The following is a 14,273-nucleotide window of genomic DNA, read 5'->3' on the forward strand; positions in this document are numbered from 1 at the left end:
AGGAAACAGAGATGATAACTGGGTCAGGAGCAGAGACTAAACTCAGTTTTCGATTTACACCTTAAACTCGGATGATATAAAAACATTATACTGTGTACCAAACTTACATGTTTGAAGAAACTGTGAGGAGCAGCAATGCATCCAGTCTCCTCCAGATATTCTTCCCAGTTAAATTCTGCCTCCTCCAGGCTGATGTCAGCATCTGGCAATGAAAGAAACAGATAAAAACTTAAGTGCAAATGGTTATGTATCAGTCATGACAGATGAACCCTTATTACCCCATACAGACAACCACTAATAAGACAATTTTATTGGTTTAGTCAGAAGCATATCATATCAATTGGGTGATAACTACAACACCCTGACTGCATGTTGTTAAAAAGTAACACACCTGTGGCGGGCTGTTCCTGGAGGCTCATCTCAGTAGGGTGTCCTAAAGGGGCCGGTGACTAGTTACAAGGATCTTTTTGAGACCTCACCATGACACCAAAGGGGTTCCACAAACTGAAGTCCTTCAAAGATAAAATAAATAAATAGTACAATATCATCCAGAAAAATTGTGTTTAGGCAACTTTCACCCCGTTTTAAATAAAGAAATCTATACATTAACTTGCCAAAAGGTGTCTTTCGTGTTGACTCCGAGTTAATGATTATCATAAGCATTGCAAAACATATTCTGCTTTCTGTCAGACAGGGAAGTTGCTGCTGCTGTCTTTCTGACAATCTATTTTTTGTTGCACTTCCACTTATGCTGAGCCATTGGAGACCACAAGGAACATATAGCTGCAAATAGTTAAAACATATGTAGTATAAAAAGGACAAGAGATATTTTCAGAAAACTCCAGCAGCTAAAGGACTGCAGGTTGGGACAAATGTTACATTACAGATACAGCAGCTCAGGTCTGGGGAAGATTGTGCTGTGTCTGGCACATGGGGCCTTTTGTTGGCTAAGGGGAATCACCATGGGAGACAAAGAGCCTGAAAATACTTCTTCATTTCTCAATTTCAGTTTTGATCAGTGTGATCAACTGGTGTGATATCCACATGCACATTTGCTGCCAATTTTGTATAAAGGTGGCCATAGATGTAACAATTACAATCTTTCCTGGAATCATCAGATATACAGGTAGAAACAATAGAATCCTACCTGTATCTGACAATTCAGCACTAACAATGGCCGTCATGTTCGGATGCCTTCAAAGGTTTTCTGCCAATATTAGTTGACTCGCCTCCTATCATACACTCACAGAAAATTGTACGAAATATTGTTTTCTACGATATTATTGGTGTGTCTATGGCCACCTTTAGGCTCTCAAAGTGTTACTGTATGGTGGTGCAAGAACTGGTACATAATATGGTGAGGAGAAAGGAGTGGATGAGTGCAACACACAAAATACTTATAGTAACAACACTAGCAGTAACATCTGTAAGAGAAAATGATACATGTATTAAGTCCTCAGGGCAAAAAGAGTGTGCAGCTCCTTCCAAGAGTTCCAAACCCTTTCTTTTATCTGCTGCACGGAGCATGGAATTAGCAGTCTCTCTCTTCATTGCACTCTATGAAGCTGATTTACTAACGTTCGGATTTGCTTTTTTTTCCACTAATTGTATTTTTTCTCTAAAGATGTGGGGTTTTTTTTTAAAAAAAAATTCTCAAACTCTAAAAATTCAAAGTGTAAAATCTATAAAAAAAATTCTAATACAAAGCTTCTCAAAGCAAAAGAAGTCTAGGTTCAAGTCAATGGGAGCTGCGCTGTCCCTATGGGGACTTTTTTTTTATCATTCAGACTTTGAGATGTTTAAGGTTTTTTATGCTCGTAACTGTCTGAAAACCTCAATTTTTAAAAGGTTTAAGAGATATTCATATTTTTTAGCTAATTGTTCAGCTTTTTTCCCATTCATACGTTTTTATTCAGATCTTTTAATACCTTTTGTGGCATTTGTGGTTTTTAGAGAAATAAGAGTTTAATCGTGGTTTTAAAAAAATCTAATACCACTAAAATTTGACCTTTAATAAATGGGCCTCTATCTTTAACTTTCATGTAACGTTTTTTAAGTGATCTTCATAAAATATGTATAAATCTATAAATGAGTAGATAGATGATAGAGATAGAGAAAATTCGCTAGCGAAGGAGATAGGGAGCAAAGTACCGCTAGCGTCTAAGTCCTGGTGAATTTGCGCTCTGGCGAATGGAAGTAACTACGCAAATTCACTAAGATGTGGATTTTACTGAACGTTACCCTCTTGCGCCAGACTTGCCTTCGCCACCTCAGACCAGGCAAAGTGCAATAGAGTAGATAGGAGTTCCTCAAAAAACGCTCTTTTCCTTTTTCAGGGTGATAAGCTGAAAAATGGCGTAAATTTTTTTTGGGGTAACTGGGTTCCCCCCTACATTTCCTAACATGTGACACATAAACTATACACTGGGCTCATGTGTGGGGCAATATAACAATTTTATTTTATTAAGGTTTCCCGGGCTTGTGTAGTCTAATGTATTTGCTGCAACATATACAGTACGTTCATTGAACTTTAACTTCCCACCGTATGCAAATTAGGCAACGCTAGCGCAACTTCGCTTCGCTTGGCACAGTAACGCTATCGAAACTTAGCCGGCAATCTGCGCCCTGGACGCAACTTCGGATTTTCGTGAATTTGCGTTGTCCTGGCGAATCTACGGCTGGCTAAGTGTTTAGGCTGTGTGTGAAGCTGTCGCTGTCGAATTTTCGGAGGTTATCGAATTTGCCCCAAAGTGTTTCATAACTGGACCTCTGTAAAAGGTCAGTCCTGGGTATAATAAAATATGCTAGTGGCTTTATTTCTTTATGTTCATGAATTTTATGCTATTTTATGCTCATTGTTTGCTATTGTAGTGCGATTGCCCACGACCCTCTTCCATTTTGCTGTTCTCAATCTCATTTAGTGCTTCTCTTGAACTATATTGTAGTGACTACAGTTGGCAAGGAGCTATGAACTTTGCTTTCCTAAACACTCTTTAGGAGATTAATGATTCTGTAATGCAAATTGCACTGAACATATAGTAAGAGCAAGTAGCACTATTAGCAAGGCATGTAATACCATTTAAAGGGTACAGACAAGTGATAAAAAACATTGCTACACTGCCTGTGGTCATTTATCAATTACAGCACCATGCAGGAAAGCAAAATACCATTACAAATTTGGATGTTAGAAAGGTGCTTATAACAGCACAAAAATAGAAGACTGATAATCCAAGTTGTCAAATATAAGCCCATATGACAAAAGCTGTGTTATGAATTCACATAAAAATAAGTGTAGATATACTTTGTTGTATCTGCATTTAGAATTCCAAAATTAATTTTGATTTATTTATAGAAAATTTGTGCTGTTTGTAGCAACAAAACTATAATACATACATTTTGAGTTCCCAAAATGTATTTTGTGTTTAAAAATGTATTGTGTACAAACGTTCTTAAAAATTAATTTTGGCAGTACAAAATTAACTCTTTTGACAAACATCTATAGCAATATAAAATAAATGTATTTCAACTACTAAAGTATATGTCTGTTGGCAGGATTATATTTGTGATGAAAATAAAAAAGATCCTCATGTTCACAAAATGTATTTTGTACTAGCAAAAAATAAACTGTATCACGGCTTCCAAAATTTTTATTGTGACTTCGAAATCTTTGAGGTTACAGAATAGGTTTTGTACTAATAAAATATATTCTTTGACTACAAAATTATGTATGTGCTGACAAATTGAATTATGGAAAGTATGCTGTAATAAAAAGGAATTCTTTCAACAGAAAAATAACTCACATAAAATGAATTTTGTGTTACACAATACACTGTACTCATAAAATCCATGATCTTCATCCCTACTCAGCACAGCAAGTGAATCATTTGCCAGGCAGATTACAATTTAGGTGTGTCTCTTCTCAAGTGACAGTGCTTATTGTTATAGTTCAGGATGTTTATTTGTATACAACAAAAACTGCCCTGTCGTGGGAGGAGGGAGAAAACACTGGTACAAAGCCAATGTCATCACTGACCAATCAGCCTATTAGAGGGGCTGCATTATAGCACCACTTTTTAAAGGAGAACCAAAACTTAGCTAAAGAAGTAGGCTAGAAATGTTGTACATTATGTTTTGAGTTTCTGCACCAGCCCAAGGCAATCCCAGTCCTTTAGCAGTAAAGATCTGTGTCTCAAAAATGCCCCATTAGCTCCCCATCTTCTTTTCTGCTGATTCACTGCACATGTTCTGTGCTGCTGTCACTTACTGAGCTTAGGGATCCACTCACAATATACAGTACACATAGAATAGAAATGTCACAAGGCTAATTAGTAATTAATACACATAATTACTACATGACAGCACAGAAATCAGTGTACTAAAATCAGAACATCAGCCGTGTAGCATCAGCTTATATTACAGACCAATCTCATTTTCTGCTTGATAATTAATGACGACCCCTAAGCTTAGCTTCTCAACAGCTGCTCACAGCCCACTGAGCATGTGAGTGTCACAGACACTTTCCAAGATGGTGACCCCCTGTGACAAGTCCTAGATCATTGCTGCTTTTCACAAGCTGAAACTTTTTAGCCATATTAATTTTTAATCCTTTAATGTTGATTATATACTGTAAAATTAATAGTATTTTTTAAAAAAGATAATGTATATGTATTTAAACATATAATGCATATTCTACTATATGTATAAAAATATATATGCACTGAGTTCTGTAAAACGCCTTACTATCTCTATCTGGAAAAAAAAAAATTATATATATATATATATATATATATATATATATATATATATATATATATATATATATATATATATATATATATATAGTGGATACTTAATTTATAAAGATATTATGTCACCGAGGAGTTATGTGACCATATAAATGCACGAGGCTGAAGGTCTCGTTTAAACAGGTCAGATAACTCCGAGGTGACTTCTAATATCTTTATAAATTTCAGTAGGGGGTACATTATGCATTATAATCTACATTTTGTGTGAAATGTCGGGAGGGGAGTGGAGGGGGTTGGCGTCCAATTCTGGTCGCCAGCATCTAATTTGGGCACGCCAGCATTCAATTTGAATGCGGCGGCGTCCAATTCGGATGAGCAACGTCAAATTCGGTGGACGGGGACCCCTGTTATAAACGGCGCGTTCTGACGTCAGAACTCACCGTTTATAAGGATATAATTTACAGTCTGGTCCCATAGGGGCCAGACTGAAGCGTATAGGTATATTTTTTCGTTTAATAACATAAGATTTACATTGTGCTAGTGTAGTCAACATATAGCAATTATATTATATTGTTGTTTCTCTTAAAGGACCAGTAACACCTAAACATACAGGTATGGGATCTGTTATCCATAGACTCAATTTTAATCAAATAATTCAGGGTAAGGCCACATGAGAAGATTCAGGGAGATTTTGTCGCCTGGAGACTAATCGCCTTGTCTTCTGAGCGACAATCTCCCCGAACTGCCTCAGCGTGTTTTCCCATAGGCTACAATGAAAAGTCGCCTGCGCTAAAGCACACGCTGCAATGCGTTTTCAATAGTCGCCCAAAGTTTCCTCCGCCAGGCGACAAAATCTCCCCGAATCTCCTCATGTGGACTAACCCTAAAATGGTTTTCTTTTTCTCTGTAATAATAAAACAGTACCTTGTATTTGATCCCAACTAAGATATATAAAAAAAATCCTTATTGGAGGCTATTGGGTTTAACTAATGCTTAAAATTTTTTTTAGATGACTTAAAGGAAAACTATACCCCCCAAACAATGTAGGTCTCTATTAAAAGACACTGAGTAAAACAGCTCATGTGTAAAACCCTGCTTCATCTAAATAAACCATTATCATAATAATATACTTTATTAGTAGTATGTGCCATTGGGTAATCATAAATAGAAAATTGCCATTTTAAAAAATAAGGGCCGCCCCCTGAGATCGTAAGATTCACTTTGCATACATACAAACCACATGTAAGGTCACATGAGCCAATTAACAGACAGAGTTCTGCCTTTTGCTTCCTCACTTCTTCCTGTTACAGTTAGTGTTGTAGTATTTCTGGTCAGGTGATCTCTGAGGCAGCACAGATAGAGTCACGAAATGGTGGTTCAAGGCAAGAGATGTAAAAGGGCAATATTTATGTAAATATATATTCCAGTTTGGTAAGATTCTTTAATATGTCATTCAATTTGATATAAACTATCTGTTGCTTAAGTATTCATTTTGGGGGTATAGTTTTCCTTTAAGAGATTTTGGACTTTCAGGGATGTGGTTATCTCCATTATAGGCCCTTACTTGTGGCACATTCACTAGGTTGTAGAAAAATGTACACAATTTTTCTTAGAACTGCTCTTGAAACCATGATATTTCTATTTGAAATTACCTTTAGTTCTTCTGATAATAAATATATGAATATGCAAAGATAACATACCTCCCAACATTTCGAAAACATTCCTGCACACATTTATTGGCAGTGATTAAACCTATGGAAAAAACTACAGACAATTTGTTTCTACTGAGATACGTGTGTAGTTACTTGTCTCAAACTTGTGATCCATAGGTATGTGATAGGAGACAAGATGGCATCAAGTCATGTAAATAAATACTCTATCTAAATACTTAATTCCTTAAATACAATAAGTGGGACCTGCAATACTAACTTCTATGATCACAAATAAAGAAGTATTAAATACAGACTAATGAAATATCAATGGATTTTTAATGAAGCCCTGCTCAGACATGTGATGACACCAGTGATTAAATCAATAAGAAAAAAAAATTGCGGCAACTCATTAATTAGCACTGCTGACTTGCAGCTCTGGGGTCTTCAGCTGATTATTACATGCAAGGGGTTTGTGTGTTCTACATTTGTCCGAGACTTACAATAATGCTGAACATTGTGTTGAATGAATGTGGCAGGGACCTTATATCGTAAAGTGCCATGCAAATGAATAAGCCCTATTGGAAGATAATATCAACTGAGATATGATTTTTTTAAAAAAGGGTATCGTTATCAACCTAGGAAGGGCTTCTTTATGGTCAGTGGGATTGATATTGACATACCCATTGTTAAGGTGGCCATGCATGGGCCGAGAAAAGCTGCCAACAGATAAAGTCAGCAGCTTATTGGCCAGTGTATGGGGCCCTCAGACAGGCTTCCCCAACTGTTAAATGTTAAAAATCGGTTCATTGATGCACTCCTCAACCACACCGCCTGCATTCCTGACCTTGTGATCCTAGGGCCCAACAATCGGATCAGCCAGATATCTCTGACTCAAGGTGGGCATATTGGTGCAAGATCTGCTCTTTTGGCAACCTCTCCAAAAGAGTGTATCTGCCCATGTATAGCCATTTTTAGAGCTGCAAGCAAAGCAGGTCATATTTATATAGAGGCACCTATGGGCCCATTCCTGGGCTGGCAGCTTTATAAGAAACGAATACAAAATGCTTACAAAATTCTCCCTGTCCACCAACTGACACTTGCAGCGAAATTTGGCAATGTGGCTGAGGGGAAGACTTCTTTTCACAATCAATGCATGTGTTGTACACAACTGTAAAGTGCATGTGGCAGTCACCAAAGAGCCAACATATTACACAACACTGAAAAATAAATGGGTGTATACAGTGAACATACAGATTGCATACAAATATACAACTGATACAAGAGGTAAAGTGGGCCCTGCTCAAGAGAGCTTACAATCGAGAGCAATCGAAGAAGGTTTTGATAAGACAACCTTAGACAAAGCTGGAACGGTAGAGAATTAGGGGATAGTTACATAGTTACATTGGGTTGAAAAAAGACAAAGTCCATCAAGTCCAACCCCTCCAAATGAAACCCAGCATCCGTACACACACCCCTCCCTACTTTCACACATACCAATACTAACTATAGAGTTTAGTATCACAATAGCCTGTCCAAAAAATTATCCAAGCCCCTCTTAAAGGCATTAACTGAATCAGCCATCACAACATCACCTGCCAGTGCATTCCACAACCTCACTAACTCTAACCCTTGAATAAAAATGAGTGATTGGGGAGTGATAATGTAATAATATAATATCGATTGAAGAGAGATTAGAAGTTGGTTACAATAGCTGAGCAGGAAATGTCAGAGTATGGATGAAATGATACAGCTGGGAGTTGTAGTGCAACTGGATCTGAAAGCTCTCACGTAGGACATTACGGCAGTTTGGCATACAGCAACGTCCCTTTTTTTCCACTAAATTCACTGCTACGCAGGCCTCAGGTTTCTTCATGTTCTCAGTAAATGGGATGCAAGTGTTTATGCATATTTCTGTAAGCCTTCCTTCTGTGTAATGTTTAAGTATATTAAATTATAGTAAGCAACAAATTCATTAGTCAAACGAATGGAAACACAAGAAAACTTACAGCATGGAAAGTTGGGAGGGAGTTGTATCCAGTGCTTGCAGACACACTGCAGCTAAAACAACGTAGTTTATAGGAGTATCCTTCCCTTCCCAGCGTAACGGACCTTGATAAAAGGCCCCAGGCTCTCAATATGTTGTGTTCCTTCCGCACAAGAATGGTCTTGCAGTTCTACATTCTCCGGTTGGAGCCTCACTCACTGTTAAAGGTTTTGAGGTGTAGTAATAGAAAGACGGCTATATTGCTTAATATGCAATTATTAGTTTTCCCCTATACTGAAATACCTCGCAAATAACTTGTAATGGAAGAAAAGATCTTTTAGAATATAAATCCCTTTGTGCAGCAACATCAGTGATTATTTTCAGTAAAATATAACCCGAACAATTTGGCAAAAACCCTGAGATTTCTGACAACCTAGAATTCCCAGGATTATTAGGAATGTACAGCACATATGGATTTTGTATTTCTAATTTTTCTGGCGAATTATAAAATCATAACATGGGTAAATGTAGGGTGTCGGGAGAGGATAATGCAGTTCTTGCCCAAACCTGCCCAATTGATATTTGGCTGATTTTTGACCAGATATTGATTGGGTGGCTCCATTAATAGGCCTTAAAGCTGCTCAGGACCATGTTGGCAGTTATCATCAGCCTTTGTATGGCCAACTACAGTGAGAATTGGGGGAAATGGCCAATTGCTCTCCTAGATACACCCAAGAGCATAAATTGAATGTTTGGCGGTTATTTGTATTTGCTAAAACTGTAGCCGAATGATTAATACACCATGTAATTTGCATGTGCTGAAGTGGGGCTTGAACAACTTTACAACTGATCTACATAAATTCTAAGTTCCCATCACCTTTGGTCAGACCATCTAGCAGGAAAAAAAAAAACCCTGCGGGCCCCTTTAGCACAAACCCCCCAACTCAACTTCTCAGCTGCTATCTATTAAATACCTGCACCCACCATGCCCATGGTTACATCAGACATAGGAGGGTTGAACTTTATAAAAAACAACAGCAAGCCTACTTGGCCGGGTCTGTTAGGAGAGGGTGTGTAAAGATCAGGTGACCATGTGTGTGGTGAGCCACCCCGAAAGTCCCGTTGGGCCCCAGGTACCCAGTCCAATGCTAATGCTATTATTTGAAGTGAAACAAACATTTTTAAAATCATAGTGGAATTTTTTAAGGCTCCCTGTAAATTTAAGAGATTGTGCTTTCTGTTCTCTGTTTTGTCAAGAAGTGGAGCATCACCTATTACACATGACGTGTGCTCTGCTCTAACTGGGAGTTCAATCTTTCTATATTTTTCAAAATACATAAAACTTTTTTTTCTTTATATAGCATCAACACATTACACAGCACTTTACAGAGATGGGTCATCATCGATGCATATTTGCACAATTATTAATAACAGTGTTGTGATGCATTTTTGCGGGATGCACAGAATATGGGATGCATTCACCCCCTGTCCATGTGTACAGGCAGTTTAGCTACTGACAAACTTTTTTTTTTTTGCTTACAAATTGTAATTTTTTCCCCTGAAATTTGAATATTCAAATTAGACTTCTCATGAAATTTGAAATTCTATGAAATATTCCATAATCTTCAGAATCCAAAATTATAAATTTGATGCAACTATAAAAGGTATATGATGCCTCTTTATTAAGGTGCACAATGCCAGTTAGCCGCTGTTTCTAATACAGGTATGGTTGGTAACGTTATCCAGAAAGCTCCAAATTACAGGAAGGCCTTCTCCTATAGATTGCATTTTAATCAAATAATTGAAATTTTTAAAAATGATTTCCTTTTTCATCTGTAATAATAAAAAAAAAATTATATTTATATTATTAATATAAACAATCCTAAAGGGTTTATGTAGGGGCAGATTTATCAAGGGTCGAAGTGAAAATTTTAATTTTCCAAATTTTTTAGGTTATTTTGTTGGAATTCGACTAGGGAATAGTTAAAATTCGATTTGATTTTTTTAAAAATCCAAATTAGATTTTTGAAATGTATCATGTACAGGGCCCTTTAAGAATTCAAATTCGACTATTCGCCACCTTAAACCTGCCGAAATTGTGTTTTAGCATATGGGGGATATCCTGGGATCAATTTGGAGTTTGCAGCCTTCCTGAAAATCTATTTTTCTTGGAGAAAAAACTTTAATCAAATTCGATTCGAGACAGTATAGCGGATTTGCTAACATAGGTGCACCAGTGCAGTTGCCTATTGCAACCAATCGGATTATTTTAAAACTGGCTGTAGAATGAGCAAAACTAATTATTGATTGGTTGCTATGGACAACTACATGTGCAATTTATTTATGTTAGTACATTAGCCATGATGTATCAGGCCTTTATAAAATGTGCGGCTTCATTCATACACCTTCTATTTGGTTCTTTACCAGCCCTAAGTACCGTATTCTTATTTTTTCTGCTATAAATCCTAATCCCATAGAGATGTAAACCCAAAAAGAAACATTCCACTATACATTAAAGGGATAACGCCCTCATTTTGATATGAGCTCATTCAGTTGGGCTTATGTAAAAAACATTGTTGTTTTGTGGTCCCACCTATATATTATGTATAATACATTTCCCACAATACATTTTTTTTCCTTTAAATATTTATTTATGTATTTATTTTAAACACAGATATAAAAGATTCCACAGATTGAGAGGAAACCATGATAGTCTTCCTCTGACTCACAGGAACCATTTCTCCTTAGGCTGATAAGAGTCATTCGACCCCTCCCTCACCTTGTTCTATTGTGAAGTGATGGATTCTGGAACTTGAAGTCCCTCTGTCTTCCATAGTTGGTGCTGCACAGATTCTTAGCAAAGCAGAAGGACTTCAAGTCCCAGAATCCATCACTTCACAATGAAACAAGGCAAGGAAGGGATTCAATGACACTATCAGTCTAAGGGGGAAATGGTGCCTGTGAGTCACAGGCAGATTATCATAGTTTTCTCCCAATCAGAGAAATCAGTATATATATATATATGTAAAAAAAAGATATATATTCCAGAAGTTCATAGTGTTTTACACAAGCCCAACTGAATGAGCTCATATCAAAGAGGGGGTATTTTGATTTGTTTCAAAATAGAACATTTATTATTTAACTGAAGTACCTGTATTTGTTTTTCCCTTTCTGCTCTGATAATTGTGACACCTGAAACAATGAAGCAAAAGTCAGTTCTATAGTCACTCACGCATTATTTTTCATAGATCTTTTAATAAGCTTGCTTCTGCTACTTCGTTTCAAGGGTCAGAACCAGCAGTGCACAGAATGGAGAGGGACAGACCAATGCTGCTTTCAATAGCAGCTACATTTACAAAACTCTAAAAAAAAACTGTAAGGAATTTATATGGAAAGTTGCTCAGTGCTGTCTTTCATTAGGCAAATGTTTACATCCCCTCAATGTTTTTGAAACCCTTTGTGTATTTCAGCAGAAAGAGTGTAAATTCAATATTTGATCAAGAAAGCATTTCTTGGTAAAGTTGCCAACTCTGAATGATAGGTCACAAGAAAAATGAACAGCAAATTACAATATCCAGTAGAGTCGCAGTATAGCCTAAGGCATGCTTAGAATTACAGGTAAAATGTTTAATATTTTGGGGGCTAAAGGAAAGATGGAAGGGAGTAGGCTGCACACCCAGCCACGTTTCTAGCTCAGGAGCGGCCTGCAATGCCACCCCCTTGCCCCCAGCACTTAAATTTGCTGCGCCGGCGGGGGTCCGGGGGCATCACTAGTGCAGAAAGCCAAATTGTACTCTCTTGCACTAGAAGAGCCAAATTTATGTTTTAAAAAACAGAAATTCAGCTCTTAAAAGTTATCAGGAGTGGCTTTTAGACATCCTGGTTTTTCAACTCGCCTCATTGGCGCTGCGCCCCTGTTGATACCTTCTCTGTTATACCTTTTTTTTTTAACAAAATGCTCGAAAATGCAGGAGAAGGCAATATGGGAGATTTTGATCAGATTTTGTGGGTCAGACTTTATCTGACCAGAAAAAAACGTATCATGCAACAGCATGAGATTTTTTGGGATGATACTCTGAACCACCCCACCCACTGTAATGCTAATGGGATCTGACAGTCAATGTATTTCAATGAAACAAATAAAAGTCTTTCAGACCCGTTCTGACTTGTAGGATGTGATCTGTCGATCCGATACCAACCTACAAAATCTCCCGTGTGGTTTAGCCATTAGTCCCATAGTTGTGCCATGGTGTGTTCAGGAGTGACTGTATGTATGATGCAACTCCTTTCAATAGACTGTTCTGGCTTTGATCACAGCAGTTTAGTGCAGTAGAATCAGTACAACTGACTCTGAAATTCAGAAGTACAATATTCTTAAAGGAATACTGTCATGGAAAAAAAATTTAATCAGTTAATAGTCCTGCTCCAGCAGAAATCTGCACTGAAATCTGTTTTCAAAAGAACAAACTGATTTTTAAAATTTATTTTAAAAATCTGACATGGGGCTAGACATATTGTCAGTTTCCCAGCTGCCCCCAGTCGTGTGACTTGTGCTTTGATAAACATTAGTCACTCTTTACTGCTGTACTGCCAGTTGGAGTGATATCAATCTGCAACACACAAGCAAAGACAGGCTTCAATTCTCCATTGTGTCAGCCTAGCTGCTGATTGGTTTCTATCCTACAGTGCAGTGTGCCTATTGCCATAGGCTCCCCTGCACAACCTGGGAAAGGAGGAAGCAGGGAGTTTAACAGATGGGCGGGATTAATAGGTTTTTGCAGAAATATTCAAAAGAATCAGCCTGAAACACTACTATTTAAGCACAATCATTCTATATTTAAAAGATTATAAAGCACTGGTACAGTCTTTTCACAAAAACTCCTTTACGCAGGTAATTCACTCTTTGCAATTCTTTTAGTTCACTTGTTTTCACAGAGTACACTTTGCTTTCCATCTATTTTTTTCTTTTATTTTTCACCATTTTTATATTTTAAAATTTATTTTTCAGCCTCTGGTATTCAACCGTTGCAGCTTAGTGTCCAGGTCGCCATCTCTGTAAACTGCTACAATTTGCTGCATTTGTTGATACATTTATAGGCTGCGTCATCACTCAATCTATGAATTACAATAGCCAACTATAGTAAAGCTCAGTAGGTTGCTGGCGTTAAGATATGTATTAAGTCACTTAACACATTTTAACAGAGAGGCAATTACCCCTTTTACGTTGCTGTCATGGAAAAAATAAGATGGTGCAAATTAAGATTTAGGAACTTCATTAAAGTTTAGAAAACATTTAAGTGTACTTCCTCTGTGAAAACAAAAGAAATCTAAACTATCCCTTCAATTTTAAAGGGGAAGTACACCTTTTAATTTTTTATGTTATACAATATCTTATTCTTATAACTTTTTAATGGGTCTTCATTTTTTTTGTTTTTCAATCATTTACCATTTTTTTTTCTTCTCTTTCCTGCCAGTTTTCAACTTTGGGTCACTGAACCCAGGAACCAAAAGCTATTGCTCTGTGATGCTATAGTTTTTATTGTTACTCTTTATCACTTATCTTTCTTTCCAGGCCCTCTCCTATTTGTCTTCCAGTCTATTATTCAAACCACTACCTGGTTGCGGAGGTTAATTGGGCCTTAGAAACCACACAATTGCTGAAATTCCAAACTGGAAAAATTCTGATCAAAAAGTGAAATAATTCAAAAAACAAAAAATATAAAAAATAAAGACCAAATGCAAAATGTGTCATAAAATCACTATCTGCATCATACTAATAGCTAAATTGAAGATAAACTACGACTTTAATGCTTCATATTTTTTTGTGTGTGTTGTCTTATATGTGTACGTGTATATTTTTATTTGTATAGAGCTACAGTTGTACATAACACT

General features: G+C 37.0%; 1 protein-coding gene across 1 annotated transcript in view; it reads right to left on the reverse strand.

The window, feature by feature from the left end:
• sfmbt1.L (Scm like with four mbt domains 1 L homeolog) overlaps window positions 1-14,273 on the reverse strand; it is a 45,813-nt gene that overhangs the window by 27,930 nt on the left and 3,610 nt on the right. The window contains exons 2-3 of the mRNA XM_018258908.2: window positions 392-512; window positions 108-202 (exon numbers count right to left, since the gene is read on the reverse strand). Coding sequence (XP_018114397.1) covers window positions 108-202; window positions 392-419 — 123 coding nt within the window. The 5' untranslated portion in view covers window positions 420-512. The remainder of the gene's footprint in view (window positions 1-107; window positions 203-391; window positions 513-14,273) is intronic.

Source organism: Xenopus laevis, chromosome 4L, assembly GCF_017654675.1.
Source record: "Xenopus laevis strain J_2021 chromosome 4L, Xenopus_laevis_v10.1, whole genome shotgun sequence".
Classification (NCBI taxonomy): domain Eukaryota; kingdom Metazoa; phylum Chordata; class Amphibia; order Anura; family Pipidae; genus Xenopus; species Xenopus laevis.